This window comes from Lactuca serriola, chromosome 4 (assembly GCF_051521515.1).
Source record: "Lactuca serriola cultivar US96UC23 chromosome 4, Lser_US96UC23_V15, whole genome shotgun sequence".
Lineage (NCBI taxonomy): Eukaryota > Viridiplantae > Streptophyta > Magnoliopsida > Asterales > Asteraceae > Lactuca > Lactuca serriola.
Genome location: NC_136411.1, coordinates 2,943,818 through 2,961,781, shown reverse-complemented (window position 1 = coordinate 2,961,781; position 17,964 = coordinate 2,943,818). Strand labels below are relative to the sequence as shown.

General features: G+C 33.3%; 1 protein-coding gene across 1 annotated transcript; it reads right to left on the bottom strand.

Moving 5' to 3' along the window:
* Window positions 1–1,818: 1,818 nt before the first annotated feature.
* On the bottom strand, window positions 1,819–2,552 carry LOC145100897 (uncharacterized). Its single transcript, XM_079038033.1, has one exon. It carries the CDS (start codon window positions 2,301–2,303, stop codon window positions 2,094–2,096), a length of 210 nt encoding a protein of 69 aa, XP_078894159.1. The 5' UTR covers window positions 2,304–2,552; the 3' UTR covers window positions 1,819–2,093.
* Window positions 2,553–17,964: the final 15,412 nt, after the last annotated feature.

The following is a 17,964-nucleotide window of genomic DNA, read 5'->3' as shown; positions in this document are numbered from 1 at the left end:
ATGTCGAATGGTTATAGGGTTGTATTATTACATTATTTTGTTTGTCGTTAAATTCTAATGGCCGTTGATGACATATTTTCCAGGTTGTCACTTCTTTCCCTGTTAAATGAATTTCGTCTTGAAATTTATCTTGTAGTCGGGGTGTTTTCAAACAAGTGGGGATACTTGTTGTTCATTTGATCTTCATATTCCCATGTATACTCCGGTCATCGCTTAGTTATTGTATGAATACAATGTTTTTTTTACATTCAAACCGTAATATTATGTATAAATATGTATTACTTATATTATAATTATACTTTAATATGATATTGGAGATGCAGAATGCACAATCAAATAATCTAATGTGCTCTGGGAAACACGACGGTCTAGGAGTTTCTTTACTTTCTATGGGATCGTTCGTTGTATTATGATTTTTGGTTCTTACGAATATATTTCTTCTTCACTTAGAATTACTATGCAAAAAACTTCTCTCAGAAATCATCAAACAAAACAAGGTATTATGTTTATAAAATTTAGATTTTACATGAAATCCAAATTAATTTTTCTTGGATTATCCCAAATGTGGTTTCATATTACTCCGTCATCATGTTAGAGCAACGCCTCATAACCAAATAATGGAGGAAAAATATGGTTATAATATAATTAATACATATTTATACATAACATTTATGGTTTGAATGTAAAAAACCTTGTATTTATACAACAAAAATGGTTTTTAGATGAATAAATATGGTTTCAAATGTAAAAAAAAAGTTATTTATACACTTTTAAATGGAACAACAAAATGATGTTCGATTTGAACAAAAATAAAGTATCACACCATAAAAATTAAACAAAATTGAAAAAAAAATGATATTCGATTTGAAACAAAATGAAGTGTCAATATTGGAAAAAATATGAAAATTTTATGTTAATATTGAAAAGTGAAAATAAAGTGTTTTTCGTTATTTTTTTTTAAAAAAAATTTAATACGTTAGAGCATTTTTAATGGGAGGTTTTTTATAGTGCATTACTATTTACTTTTTTTTAAATGAGCATTTAAAACCATTATAGCAAACAATTTTTTTGGCTTTTTATTTTGACCATTCAATATATTGTGTGGTATATAATATGATTACTTGTACATTTAAACCCCTTTCATTTGAAAGATATGTTATTTTATAACTAATTTAAAATATTATCAATGTTTCTGTAGACTTGATGTAGTTGTATTTTATATTTTCATATTAAGATATGATTTGTGTTTAAAAAAAAGATTAATTAAATTAGATGTTCTATAAAACATTTTAGAGAAATGAAGATAAATTAATTAAATTTATAGAAAAAAAACTATTAAAATAAGTTTAACCATTGGAAAAGTCATTTATTTAGAGGTAAAAAATAATAGATGATGAGGTGAAAATAACATTAAGTTATAGTATGAATTAACCATTAGAGATTTTTTTAGTTCTGTCATGTCACATCATCATAACCAACATATTATCATGTCATATCATTAGACAATCCGATTGACCGGTTAGATGATCAAAATTGTAACAAACTGATACACAAAGTTTTAAATTTCAGACAAAAAAATAGCGTATTGTCAAAACCAAATTTCTGTATAAACTTAATTATTTTTATGGAAAAATAAATTATTTTTTTGTTTAACAAACAATAAATTACAATGAATTCGCTTATAAGATTTGGTAAAATCCATTAATTACAAATAATTAAAACGGAAACAACCACGAAACATATTTGTGATTCAACGCAAATCCACATCAGTCCATAAATGCGTGGAGAAGCCAAAAATAACGAAAACTTGAAAGATAATATCAGCAACTGTAGTTCAATTCACATTTACCAATTTCACCTACATTAATTATTACAAACTACAAACACTTCCTCTCCTTGCACAATCATACTCTTTAATTAAATGAAATGATCAACCACCAATTCAAACATATATAATTCGTACATAAATATTCAAAAACAAATAAAAAACGAAAGAACCAAAGAAACAACGAAACCAACCATATATGTATGTGTGTTTGCAGATAGAGATAGATAGATAGATAGGATAGCCAAAGCTAAAGCCTAAAAGGTAATTAACCGGTGTAGATGTGAACGCCGATGGCGATAAGGAAAATGGTAACGAGACCGAAATAGATGATAGTATGAACAAGTATCGAGAGTCCACTTGTCTGCATATTCCCGAACTCCACCACTCTGTTTTTCCCCGGTATCTGCAACAAAAGTCCCGGCGATAACAACACAAACAGCACCACCGCAATCACCACCGGTCCCCAATCCGCCATTGATTAATAATTACGACTCTCTCTTTAATCACAAAACAAATAAAACGACAGAGATCTTCGATCGATTTCAGATTTCCGATTTGGGTTTCATGTATATGTTTATATATAACGGTTGATGATGAATTAAATTAATAGACACCGTGAGTGTTTAGAAGAAGCAAAGTATAAACGATTGTGTGTTTAAAGCAAAAAGGAGAGACGTGGCAGTATCTTACCTCATGCATTTATCCTTTTTGTCGCCATCACATACTTGCAATAGGCAAAAAAAAAAATTTTAAGCCTAATTTTATAGCGGTGGTAACAAAATCAATTATATATATATATATATATATATATATATATATATATATATATATATATATATATATATACACGACAAAACTGTAAAATTGGTCCTTATGGTATTCGAAAAAATGTGGATAAGGTCCAAAAAGTTTCTGACTTGCATAGGAGGTCAAAAATCAAGATTTTTTTCGTGATTTTGGTATTAAAATTAAGAAATTTTTTTTAGTTTTGATCCATGGAACACTTGAATTGACCGTTATGTCCTTTTAATTTCCTTTTGTATTTTTTTTTATATTTTTTAATTTGTAAATATTAATGAAAAAAAAGAATTATGTTGGCCCACCCATCATTCCACATGTTCTCTCTCTCTCTCTCTCTCTCTCTCTCTCTCTCTCTCTCTCTCTCTCTCTCTCTCTCTCTCTCTCTCTCTCTCTCTCTCTCTCTCTCTCTCTCTCTCTCTCTCATGGCATCCATCACGACTCAAAATCTTCCTCCCCCTTCGTATACTCATCCCACAACCCAATGACACCACCACAATCCTTTAAAACAACGGTCATGACACCATCTTCACCCATCACCGCCGCCATGTCTGGTTGGCAATCCAACACGACCGTCTGAAAATGAGACCTTCGCTCATCCTCGAGCTTTCCATCCCAAAACAATCCCTTTTTCAAGAAATATGGTTTGGACTCATCTGATTTCCCCTTGAATGCCACAACTCCTTGGAATCTGAAGTTGGATCATACCCTCTCCGATCTGTCCTCATCTCTCATCTGGACAATATTTTGTAATGATCGATTCAATCCATGACTACAAGCATTTTCGACATCCAATGAACCAGTGAATCCCTAGATTCAAAGGTAGGGTGTTTGTGTTTTCTCTCTGAAGAAGAACAAAAGTTTGGTTCTTAAAGGTGGGGCTTTTCCAGTAAATCGAGATTTCAGCATCTATAAATTCGGATTTCATCAGTTCATCATTGGTTCATCTCCATCACATCTTCTATTTTTAAATATCATGTTCACCACCACTGTCTTTATCTCCCTCTCTAATATATTCTTCTCGATTTCTCCGGTAAGGTTTTTTTTCTTTTTTAGAAATCAAACCAAGAAACATAACAAAGGGGACTGGGTTTTAATTTCATATGCTTTAAAAACTTCGATTTCCTGAAATGCTTCGATTTAATGCCTTCAATTTCTTGAAGCAAAGGGGATTGTGGAAGGGGATCGAGGAACATAGAGATAAAAGATGGGAATGACGATTTGTTTGGAACGATTGGTTTTTTTCACTGTGTGTTTAATTTTCTTTATGTGTATATATGATTTTGTGATTGTGTGTTCTTGAGGAGATGAGTTTTGAAGATATAGAGAGAATCGGAAGTTCTCTATGAGTTACACGATGAGAGAGAGAGAGAGAGAGAGAGAGAGAGAGAGAGAGAGAGTACTGGTGGAGAGGGTCAGGGTGGGGTGAGATTTATTTTTTTATTTTTTAATTTTTTAAATACTAAGATAATTAACAAAATACAAAAAAGAAATAAAAAGGGTAAAATTGACCTTTCAAGTATATGAGGGACCAAAATCACTAAAAAAACCTTAATTTTGGACCTTCCATGTAAGTTAAAAACTTTTTGGACCTTATCCATATTTTTTCGAATACCACAGGGACCAATTCTACAGTTTTGTCTATATATATATATATATATATATATATATATATATATATATATATATATATATATATATATATATATATATATATATATATATATATATATATATATATATATATAGTTCAAAGACAAAAATGCAAAAATGGTCCCTGTGATTTGTCATTTTTTGTGGATATTGTCCAAACCTTTTAAAAATTGGATTTCTGGTCCTTATTGAGAGGTTTGTTTGTGGAACAAGTCCTTGGGGTTAACTTCCGTTTGTTTGTGGCTGTTAAACCCCTCACGTGCATTGCACACGAGGGCATAAATGTCTTTTTACTTGAGGGACCATTTTTACAATTCCTGAAATAATATATAAAGACTTCCCCAATGTTCAAGTTCTTCCCCAAACGTTGTTCTGCAACTTTCAAGTTGTTCTTCCTTCTCTCATCTATCTTTGTTAAAGGTCGTCTTGTCAGTTAATCACACGATGGTTCTCTGTTTTTGTGGTAAGTTTGTTGTTGTTAAATGCTCATGGACACGGAAGAACCCAGACAGACGTTTCTATGCTTTCCCTCAAAAGGTAAAGAAATTCGTTTGCACCCATTTTGCTTTGTAATCAAATAGCATTTGTTATTTTCCTTTTTTTGAAGAATTCTGCTTGTCGCTTCATCGGATGGGTTGATCCCCCCATGTGTGAAAGGTCTAAAGTCATTATTCCTGGACTATTGAGAAATATGAACCGAATGCAAGCTTGGTGCACAACTCTAAATATTCTGTTGTTGGCTAGTTGGGTGTTTTTTGTGATTTTGTTCATAAGGTCAGTTTAGGTTTAGGTAATAGGGCAATGGGGTGGGGTTTTTTTGTTGAAGATCGATAAAAGTGTGGTTTTTGGGTGGATTAATATTTTTGGTACTTTGACCTAGGTTCTTTGTAGTTGTTTGTAAGGTCAAAGTAAGTTGTTTATATAATAACTGACTTCCTGATATAAATATGAATTTTATGGAATTGCTTATGTTGTTTGTAAGGTTCTTTGTAGTTTTTTGTAAGGTGAAAGAAAGGTTAATGTGAATAATTGACTGTAATTACATAATACACAACAATAGCCAAAAACCATAATAACCAAGGCTGCAATTACAAGCATATAGTGCAATTACATTATCCCAAAATATGCAACCATATATATATATATATATATATATATATATATATATATATATATATATATATGTTCTAATACTTATCATACTAATGAAAACCAAAATAAACATAAGTCATAAGTTTTTTTAACATCAAAACACTTCCAAAAGTAGCAAATAACATCTGCCAAAACAAACACAATCTTGATCTTCAACTTCCACCTAACTTCCACCTCCTTGACCTTTGCATGTCCTTGAGATGTGACCTTTGTTTTTGCATTTTGCACATGTTACACTGACATATTTCCTTGTTAATTTTTGAACTCCATCAGGACCCACTTTACAACCTTCTTCCTGACTTACACCATGAGTACCACTCTAACTTTGACTCCCTCTTTGACTCTGACTCAATTTTTCATCCTCACTTTTCTTCCTCTTCTTTGTAGGCCTACCTGGTTGCTTATGATGTATTGGAGGGATAAGTATGGTGGGACACAAACTTTTAGGCCACATTATTCTTCCTTTTATGGGCTCTACCTTATAGGAATATGCATTCTTCCATGTATCCAACCAGTATACCTTATTGACCCACCTATAAATGTCACCAACATCTTCTGGGTTCTTGGTCATTTCATAAAGGGTTGCAATGGCATGTTTACAGGGGATGCCTATTAGCTCCCACTTCCTGCAAGTACATGTGTTGTTCCTAACATCTACAACATGTTGATCTTGCCATGCCCTAGTGACTTGGTATTTCTCACCCCCATTCCACCTAGCAATGTAATGTGATGCATGAGACTTGTTTACATCCAATATGGTTGTTGCAGTGGGTATTAAAGGCCCTTTTTCCTTGTCCATCACCTTCATAACATTACAGATTCTCTTCATCAAGTATTGTCTAATATACTCCAAACAACCTATGATAGGCTTATATCTTCCCTCTATTATCTTGCTGTTAAATACCTCACAAAGGTTGTTTAACAATATATCAGAGATTGCTCTGCCTGTTAAAAAAATAACATATTGTTTGAAGTACAAGTGCACATTGAACATATAGTAATTTATGGTAAGTTATGTACCTATAAAATAGCTTTTTTCCCAATGTTTTGGAGGAATCTTTCTAAGCCATTCACATGCCTCCTTGTCATAGTCACTAAATTCTCTCATGCAATGTTCAAATTTAGATACAATGGTTGCAGTTGCACATCTCCATAAATGATCCTTGTACTCTTTCAATTTCCATTTCACTCTCATGTTCTGATGTATGTGCCTAAGACAATACCTGTGCTCAGCACATGGGAATAGTTGGGCTATTGTTGGTATTAAACCCTAAAACAATAACAAAAATTAAGTATTTAGTTTATATAATAATAAGTAATTAATAATACAAGTTAGAAAGAGATACCTTTTGTCAATCTGTGATAAAAGTAAAGTTAGAGTTTGAACCAAGATCCGAGTCTTCTCCTAAACATTGCAAGAACCATATCTAACTACTTTTGTTCTTTTTCTCAACAATGGCATAAGCAAGGGGGTAAATACCATTGTTAGATTCCAACCCAACTGCTGTTAGAACCTGCCCAAGAAATGGTCCTTTCATATGCGCACCATTGAAACCCAAAAGATCCCTGAGGCCAGCCTTAAAACCTTTTTTCAGGGGACCTAAGCAAATTTAGATTCTTTTAAACCTCCTCGTTGGGTTTGATGGGTTTTGTTCACTGTAAACATCAATCTTGACAGTTGTGTCAACATTGGTTCCTTGCAATTCAAGGACATAGTCCCTCTAGATCTCATATTGTTTTGTATAGTCACCCTCCACGATCTTAGTTGCAATAGCCTTGGCCCTGAATACTTTGTCAATAGAAACACCAACCTCGAAGTCCTTTTGAAGTTGTTCCTGCAATGCTCGAAGAGGAATCCCTGGATTCATGTCGATTTGGTCCATGATTCGCTTGGAGATAAAAGTAGCAGTGCAAGCTCTAATCTTCCTACTTTGAAGGCAAGTATGGTTGTCATTTAACGTCCTTACAAACCGGGGAGATTTTGTGTTTGACCTAGAAGCATGAAGGAACCAACTACAGTTTACTTTTTCTGAATTTACCTCTTTGCCCTTGCTTTTATTTTTGGTATTAAGGCCTACCACCCCACTTGAATTCATGACAGGGACTACACCTCTACACAATTCCCGAAGTCTAAGCTTGTCATTCTTTTTATAATATAAATTCCTCCTAGTTTCTAATGCGTGCATGTCAATTTTTTCTTTCAAATCTTTCTTTGATTTAAACTTTTGCCCAACATAAAAAATGGCCTTATGGACATTGCCAAGACTGCATCTTTTCTCCTTAGCCAAATTATTAAGAGCACATCTTCTTTTCCTTTCATCTTCTGACCCTTCTGATGGGTTTTGGTACTAAGAACATCTTATGTGCTCATACAAACCCTAATGCTTGGATCTAGGTTTCTCTATTGTACATGCAAGTTATCCAAGACTATAAACCCTAATTCTAGCATACAAGTAATCATATTAACATAAGAATGGGTTTAAGATGTTACCTTGATTGTTATGTAGCAATAACAATCACAATTCCTCCTTGTATTGACCTTAGAAAGCTTAGAGTCACAAATGTCACTCCTCTAATGGTTCACAAACACCATAAGCAAGAGGATGAAGAGGAGAGAGGATGGAGGCTGCCCAAAAAACGTGTGAAACCCTAGAATAAAGCTTAGCCATGTTTTTAGGTCGTAAGGGATCTATATATATAGGAGGCTATTAGGGTTATCTAACAAGGAAACCCTAATTTGGATGTTTAAGCCCTAAGCAACCCATGGATCCCTTTCCTTAAGGCTTTGGACGATTTCTTCTTGGGTTTCCCCATAGAATTCGTCCACTCCTTAATATTAGGCAATCCATGGCCCAAATTGCAATTATCTTATAATTACAATTCCAGTCCCTTAAGTTTAATTAATCTCTTTTAGTCACAAAACTAATTACCAATTAATTATTGACTAATATTAATTAAACAATATGATTTCTCCTTTAATATATTATTCCCATAATATATTAATAAATCATATTTAATCCTTTCTCTCCATAATTCATCCTATCAAGTTGCTTTGGTGAAGGCAACCCAAAAGGACCATGCACCATCGGGTCAAGTACATACCAAAATAGTTATGGACTTAGACACTAATCCAACAGTCTCCCACTAGGATAAGTCTAATAACTATTATGCGTATGACTTCAGATCCTGATCTGCAATCGTAGCTTTCCAAAGCCGCTGTTAACTCTGATCCTATCAGATACGTGTGTCCTTTAGATAAGGGATCATATATTCCTCCATTCTAGATATCGTATGAGACATGATTTCTAATCATTCTCTTTGTACTATTTCTCGACTTCCGATTTATGACGACTGACTAATGGAACAAATCAAATTAGCCCTAGCCCGGCCGAACATTTACGTTTGTCATCACTAAATCATCGAGGGGCCCAAAGATATCGCTTTTATCCTACTTTGGGTAAAACGAACGGATAAAATTTGACTCAATGCTCGCTTGCACTCACTCACCAAATCACACACAACAATATGTTTTATAACACCAAGTTACTGGTGCGTTTACATATTATCAATGTGCAACCGATTTGCAAGATACAACTCACACATCTCGGTTTCAAGAATATAAGATGTTATCGTCTCACCAATCACTCGTGATACAATTCATGGAGTGATCCAAATGAGCGTGGGTTTAATCCAATGCTCAAATTCATATTCATAAGCACTCATGAACATTGCAACAAACATTTGCTTATGTCTAATGCTCTTTAGACAATCCACACACCAATTCACGACAATCTTCATTCATACCTACTTCCAACATATGAACGACTGTGGCCCGTTCGAATAATTTGAATGTTCTTAACCAATTAAATTATTCAGGAAGTCAAAACATGCAAAGTGAAACACAAGAATAATACTAATCCCATATGGCCTCAAACCTTTGAGCATAAATAAAACACCTTTTAGTTATCACCATATCGATTACTCATTATTTGTTGTTTCGGGTAATCAACTTCTTACTTGAATTATTACACTTGTCCCATGCTCTTAGCATGCACACAATGTTTACCTATGGTTCTTACTTTGTGAAATAGATCAAATTGAACACATTTCCAATCATTCTCATTTCACAACTCCTAATCCTTTTTCATAAATGTAAGAATATCAAATTCTTGCTACTTAAAGAATATGCTAGATTCTAACATTCTATGAAACTTATCCTTTCGTAATGTCACTGCACCAAAGTCACAAAGACTATTGCCAATGATATTACAAAGTCTTCTATCGGAGATTGTTACAAGACAATTCCTTAGATATGATGTCTCTCACTCAAAGTACATTCCTTTGAACATCCTTTTGCATAAATGTTTCTAATCTAGTCATAAATTTTTTAATATTCAATTTCTAATATGGATACATTTCCATATTTTCCATATGACAACTTATTCTTAATAGAATCTTATCTATTCATAATAATGTTGATATGGTCCATCCAATATGAAAACATTTCCATATTTTCCATATGACAACTCATTCTTAATAGAATCTTTTCTATTCACAATAATGTCGATATGGTACATTCAATACCATGCTTCCAACTACTCACAAGCAACCAATCCTCGTCGAACTTTGGATTGTCCTTTTTTAGTCAAAACCGATTTTAGTCCCTTTTCCCTCTAAATGCGCTAGACATTTGGAAAATTTTAGAATGGTCAAATATTATAACATTTGCAATCGATCCTATACCCGAAGCGTATGGGACACGATGCATAATGTCTTACATAAAGATTTGATACTTTATCAATCTTCTGCCATAATGTTTTATTTGCTATGTTCTCAAAATTCGAATTGTGAAGAGGAATGTCGTAATCATAATCGAAATTTTAAGAAGACACTATGTACCTTTGACTAAATTTATTAACATTCCACAACCTAAGCCTTTAGATTTGAAATGAAGCATAATATTCTCTCCCTTAATTATAGCAAAACAACTTTACAACCCTTATGACTTTGCAAGGTATAACTCTTGTTTTCTATAATTAATATTGCCAACTTGCAATACATGCCTTAATAATCATACAATCATAACATTTATGCTCCCACTATCAGGATGATTATTATAAAAATAATACTTATGCTCCCACTAGCTTCGACATGTATTCATAAACATCTTAACTTTCAGAAAAACAATACCTATTGAATTTCTTAAGTCCATGTTTCTAATACTTAATGCTTTGATAACCTTTTATCAACACTTTTTGAACTTATACACCTTTTCCTTAGATAGTTCATATGTGTGTCTAAACAATTAAGACTAATTGCCAAACCTCACAATTCAAATTATGGAAAGGGATACCGTAACCATAATCGAATTCGAGAATGCAATTTTACAATCACTATCTTCTTAAAATCTTTCTTAGTGAAAGTATTTCCTCACAATCATTTTCATGAAGGAGGAAATCTTATGACACTTAGATTTAAATGGTGTATGTGTTCCTATCCATGTGAATTTGTTAAAACCAAAGTTTACGACAAATTCAAACTCATATGGATCGAACTTTCTTAATCTCGATTTCTTGCCTTATGGTAGCACAGCTGCCCACCATGTCTTCCAAGTAGTTAAGCAGCTCACCCTTTCCTATCAATGTACCTTTCATTGATTAAGGTGCCTTGCCTTTTATGCGTTCAAAATGAAAACTCATAGAACTCACATGCATAATTAACTCAATTGGAACAGCACAGAAACAAAACAATGTCAACACGATATGTTGTAAACCTCAACTCGTGTGCTAGTGATGATCGATAAGGTTTATTTGATTTGTTCTTGAAACCTTTCAAGACCATTAAGGCTCCCACTGACTCCTTGACATATAAGATTCTCTTGTCAATAAACATTTCTTGATAAACAAATATTCAAGAGTTAGTGTAGTTTTTATCAAAACACTTCATAAATTGGTCCTAGTTGGTCTTTGTCTTATCCAAGACATCACAACTTTCCACATTTGATGGATGTTATAAACTTTCTTAATACTTATCACTCAATTTTGGAATCTTAACTCTAAGACTTGTTTTGGAACGAAGTATGATTGACTTCTTCATTTAACCATTTCTTCAATTCTTGATTCCTCTTCTTAGACATGCAATTGTACTAAGACTCACTTAGAGGATCAATTGAGATATGGTTCTTAATCATTAAGACCTATCTTAAAGCATAAAAGGTACTCTCCCTTCTTCTTAGAATGGAGAAACTTTTATCTTTCTGCCTACTTGATTCTTCTTATTCGTTCTGCTATTGATTTAAACTTTTTCAATCAATTTAGAATTACACTTAATCTTATAAGTATAATCATATTTACTAAACCTTTAGTAAATCATGACGAATATCTTTGTTACTCTTATGGTGGATTTGATCAGCACGCAACTTTGTGTACTCGATCTCCTAGTCCTTCACTTGACACTTTGTCAATGAATTAGTCTAATTTTCAAATATGAAATTTCTCATTCATCGTGCAACCAAGTTGCATGATTCCAAGTTTCTGTCCAATTGAAACTTGGGCGATGAGAAACTCTCCCTATTTGGTAAATTCTCGACATTTCCACAAACGACATGATTAAGAATCAAATCCATTATTGCTAATATTAGAAACTCTCAAACATCAATTTTCATGCATGCCATTGCAAGGATAAATCAAAATTTATTTTATTGTGGAAAAATTTGTCCTTGCAATTCATTGAAAAACTATGCTAATACATCTTTCTTAGCAATCTTATTACAACTCTAAGTAGTAGCTCAAGAATCTAATCTTCAAGTAATGCGATCGAAATCCATTCCTTCATGGTTAGATTCTGCTCACTTCTTCCCTTAAGCTTCCTTTTCTTTTTTTCGATCCTACAAAACATCAATTGTAATCTTATCACATTATGTATTAAGAATCTAGAATAGAAGCTTAAAAAAGTTAGTCAATGGATTTTACCTAAAGTAGAGCCATACATTTTGACTCTCCCATCTCTTAGATCTCTTAGGTAAATAGGGCAGCTTCGTCTCCAATGCCCCTTCTCTTGGCAATAAAAGCAGATTGACTCTTTTGGAACAGGATATGGAACTACTTCAGACATTGCCTTTCTCTAATGATCAAAATTTTTGATCATAGCAAGTCTTTCGTTGCCATTGTCTATATCCATAGAGGTCTTGAAGGCAGATTCACCAATCAACTTTGCTTTTCTATTGCGCCAAACCATTGCTGATTCAACAGCAATAAGCATATAGGTGAGATCTATAAGGATCACGTCGTGGTTCATCATATAGTACTCTCTTATGAACTCACTATACGACTTAGGAAGTCACTAAAGAACCCAATCAACAACCATCTCCTCACCGACAACGGATCCCAACATTCTTGACCTATCAATGTGTGATTTCAACCCTAGGACGTGTGCACACACCGACTTTCCTTCTTTATGTTTACTTGCCAAAAGGGCTTGAGTGATCTTGAACTTTTCAAGCCCTTGAACTTGTGGGTTAGGGAGAATAATTGGAGGAGGTGGAGGAAGTGTAGCATGATTTCTTGTTCCTCGATCGAATCGTGGAATATCATCTTCATGTGGAAAGCTTGTTCCACAGGATTTAGGAAGACCATAGTTGTCGAACTTTGACATCTATAAAACGAGAGAAAACGAATTCAAGTTAGTTGATTGATTGAGTCCTTAGTAAATCACCCAAATGAGATACTAGAGCTAGGACCCAACACAATATTCTACAACTCGGGAGAGGGATGCCGTAACCCAAATTGCAGAACATTTGAAGGTAAGTGAATGACGATTCACTAATTTCCACCATGAAAAACGAAAAAGAAATTTAAGTTTTAAATCTATGAAAAATCCTAGATCCTATGAGATTCATTGAACATTTCAATGGCGTGTTTAAATCTCGATATGCCCCTCTTGTTTGTGACTGGGATGCCGAGGATCACAAAGCGGGTGTGAATAACCATGCAAACTTAAATGGTGCCCTCACATGTTACAGTCACCTATTCGATGTGCCGGTAAACCACACACGCTCCACCGAACTATGACAAACATTGACTCAACCTTTGCTACCTTTGCTTAGAACCATTTAGTGTGCCGGTAAACCATACACGCTCCACTAAGATTGGGAATTTGTAAAACATTTAGTTACTTTTATACTTCATTATACTTATAATGGAAGGTTTTGTCCCATCCTACCTGTTCGGCTAACGACCATCCACTAGTCAAGAGTGCGGTGGGTAAGAGTGGATACCCATTCAATCGCCATTTTATAGGCAATTTCCTTAAACACCCCTTATAGACCAGCTTCGTGAATGAGGCCTACTAACGGTAAGACTGACTTTTACTCATATATATATATATATATATATATATATATATATATATATATATATATATAATGTTAAACTTTTAATGTTATATAAAGTATAGGGTGTATTTTACTTTTAAAATACTAGGAGGTCTAATTTAACAATTATACTTTTAATACACTTAAATTGTAAACCTAAACTTTTATGGATTTATTAAACCTCTTTTAATTATACACCTTAATTAATTAATAAAACCATAAGGGTGTGATTTGAACTTTTCAAAACAATACTAGGGTTTTAGAATTTAACATTCCTAATTAAACTTTTAATCCACTTTTAAATTCCAAAACTTGAGGGCAGGTTTTGAGACATTTCAAAACATTAGGGTTTTAACTATTTAAATTTCAAAACAACAAAACTTTTGGGTTCAAATTTAAACTATAAAACCTAAAGGGGAAAATATGAAACTTTTCAAAGCACAAGTATCAAATAACAAATAATCTAAATTAACATTTAATCACATAATTATCCATATTTGATTTATTTAATGATTTCTTGCAAAACAATTTACCAATTTAATCAAAATAATTAATCAATTATCACATAAGGAAACAAATATTTTATTAATTGATAAATATCTTCAATTAGATCAAGAATATAGTCAAATATATCATAAAATCGGATTTATATTGAGCTAATATGATAAGGTAACTATCCTTAAGCAAAAACAACAAGAAATCCCGGTTTTCCCTCCATCTGACCAGCTGACTCGCCGAGTCAGGCATGGACTCGTCGAGTTAGCATGAACTCGGCGAGTTCATCTAAAAAACTCGGCGAGTTCAGCCCCCAGAAACCCAAAAATCAAATTTTTTTTAACATACAAAGCATCAATACAATAGAAACCAATCTAGGCTCTGATACCACTGATGGGTTTTGGTCCTAAGAACATCCTATGTGCTCATACAAACCCTAATGCTTGGATCTAGGTTTCTCTATTGTACATGCAAGTTATCCAAGACTATAAACCCTAATTCTAGCATAAAAGTAATCATATTAACATAAGAATGGGTTTAAGATGTTACCTTGATTGTTATGTAGCAATAACAATCACAATTCCTCCTTGTATTGACCTTAGAAAGCTTAGAGTCACAAATGTCACTCCTCTAATGGTTCACAAACACCATAAGCAAGAGGATGAAGAGGAGAGAGGATGGAGGCTGCCCAAAAAACGTGTGAAACCCTAGAATAAAGCTTAGCCACGTTTTTAGGTCGTAAGGGATCTATATATATAGGAGGCTATTAGGGTTATCTAACAAGGAAACCCTAATTTGGATGCTTAAGCCCTAAGCAACCCATGGATCCCTTTCCTTAAGGCCTTGGACGATTTCTTCTTGGGTTTCCCCATAGAATTCGTCCACTCCTTAATATTAGGCAATCCATGGCCCAAATTGCAATTATCTTATAATTACAATTCCAGTCCCTTAAGTTTAATTAATCTCTTTTAGTCACGAAACTAATTACCAATTAATTATTGACTAATATTAATTAAACAATATGATTTCTCCTTTAATATATTATTCCCATAATATATTAATAAATCATATTTAATCCTTTCTCTCCATAATTCATCCTATCAAGTTGCTTTGGTGAAGGCAACTCAAAAGGACCATGCACCATCGGGTCAAGTACATAACAAAATAGTTATGGACTTAGACACTAATCCAACACCTTCATCTAAAGAATCCCATCTATCATTGTCAATGACTTCTATGTCCTCATGTTCATCAGTTGTCCCAACCCCATTATGAAACCCATCCATTTGAACACAACCATCATCCTTATCAAGATTGAGGTTAAAGTCAGTCATATCCACCTCCACTTCTGATACATTGTTTTTGTCATCAACAAGTTCATCATACTGTTCTTCTGATTTTTGCCCAAGATCATCACTGTCAGCAGACTTTTCATGTTCAGACTGATGGTCTTCAACATTCTCATCTTCTGGTGGTTGATAATGTTCTCCATCAAAAGGATCAAAGTGATCATGAGAAAGTTCTCATAATGAAAGTCATCATAATCAAAGTTTTCATGGTCACCACCTTGATCTTGTACCACATCATCCATGTTAGCATGCTCAACATCTTGATCTTGTACCACATCATCCATGTTAGCATGCTCACCAGCTTGATCTTGTACCATATCATCTAATTTAAGATTCTCACCACCTTGATCTTGTACAACATCATCCAATTTAGCATGATCACCACCTCGATCTTATATTACATCATCCAATTCAACTAAACAAAGCTTTTTGGCACAAGAAGTTTGACCAACTATTGAGTTCACCCTTCCATTTCTTCTATACTGTGGTGAAATTTGTGTAGGGACTCTGTCAAAGAGTATCAAGGACATATACCCTGCCAACTGTGTTTGATCATTAGCTTCATCTATTATAGGGGTTTTATCCTTTGCTGGTACTTGAGGTACATTTGCTTCTTTTGGAAGATCACCATTACAGAGCTCCTTAATAATAACGTTTTTCTTTCCTTTTGGAGACATAAAATAGGTCAACAAATTAGTTTGTCCATGTTCTGTATACACTTCAATGACCTTGTTATCTCCAATATATTGAGCCAAATTCAAGACATCATTATCATTCCATAAAGCTCTAAGACCAAAATCCAAGTCTTCATGAGGAATCCTAAAATGGTAATATATTACCGGGGGTATAGAGTAACCTAGCTCTAGCATCATTGCGTCAAGTTCATGAACCGAGAAGTCATCAATGTCTACTAAATCGATATACCGCACTTCACCTTTAACATATTCCGTGTTTGGAAGCTTCGTAAAATTTCCACCATGGTGTAGCTTTATGGTGAACATTGTTGGTACACGCTCTACAAGATACAAAAAACATTAACTAAGAAATTATCAGATGTTTGTATTTATGGCTCTGTTCTTCAGGTCATCAAGAAACCCAACAAAATTTCGTAAACAGAGGATAAGTGAAACTAACCATATTCATTTGTAATGTCATACGTCTCGCCTCTTGGCCTAATCGCCCACATTGCGAACACCATTTACAGTTGAAAAGAAAAAACAAGTAAACACCTTGGACCAAATCTTGATTAGGGTTTTTGCGTTCAAAAAGAATGACGAAGAAGATGGAAGTGGAAGAGATAACTAAATATTTTGTGATTTTGTGTGTAATATGGCGCTAAGATGGTAACAAGTGGGTTTATTTCAGGAATTGTAAAAATGGTCCCTCAAGTAAAAAGACATTTATGCCCTCGTGTGCAATGCACGTGAGGGGTTTAACAGCCACAAACAAACGGAAGTTAACCCCAGGGACTTGTTCCACAAACAAACCTCTCGATAAGGACCAGAAATCCAATTTTTAAAAGGTTTGGATCATATCCACAAAAAATGACAAACCACAGGGACCATTTTTGCATTTTTGTTTAGTTCAAATGAAGACAGTAAATAAAATGAGGACGTGAAGATATTACTTTTATGTTATTATTATGTTAAGAATTTTATATATATGTTCTATTGTTGTAATTCTAATATGAATATTTGTCTTATGATTATTCATATATTTATTTGTAGTAAGTTATAATGTTAATATTAAAATATTATTATTCATATATTTATTACCGAATAAAGACATAAGATAGTATATATAAAATTTATGGCAGAATAATAACATAAAAGTAATATCTTCATGTCCTCATTTTATTTATTGTCTTCATTTGAACTTATTCCTACACACACACACACACACACACACACACACATATATATATATATATATATATATATATATATATATATATATATATATATATATATATTATAAAACATATTTAACTTTTCTTGAAATGTAAGAAATACATACTTAACAACTTAATATACAAATTTGTCATGCACAAACTACTCATCTTTTTATGAACAAAAAACTAATTATGGTAAAAGAATAATCAACGAAAATATTTAAGGAATAAAACATCAATTATTATTTTTTCTTTTTTAATGTGGGCATGATGTTTGCTCAAAGGTTGGATATGAAATTTTTTCTAACATATCATTCAGAAAATTTGCCTTCGTTGAAACAGTCAAATATCATTTTCTAAATAAAAAAAATCATTCATCGAAACAGTAATAATTGTCGCCGACACTTTGCGCGGGTATTCACCTAGT

Bases quoted from the DNA above. Each gene is read 5' to 3' on its own strand.
- LOC145100897 (XM_079038033.1), bottom strand. From the start codon at position 2,303: ATGGCGGATTGGGGACCGGTGGTGATTGCGGTGGTGCTGTTTGTGTTG.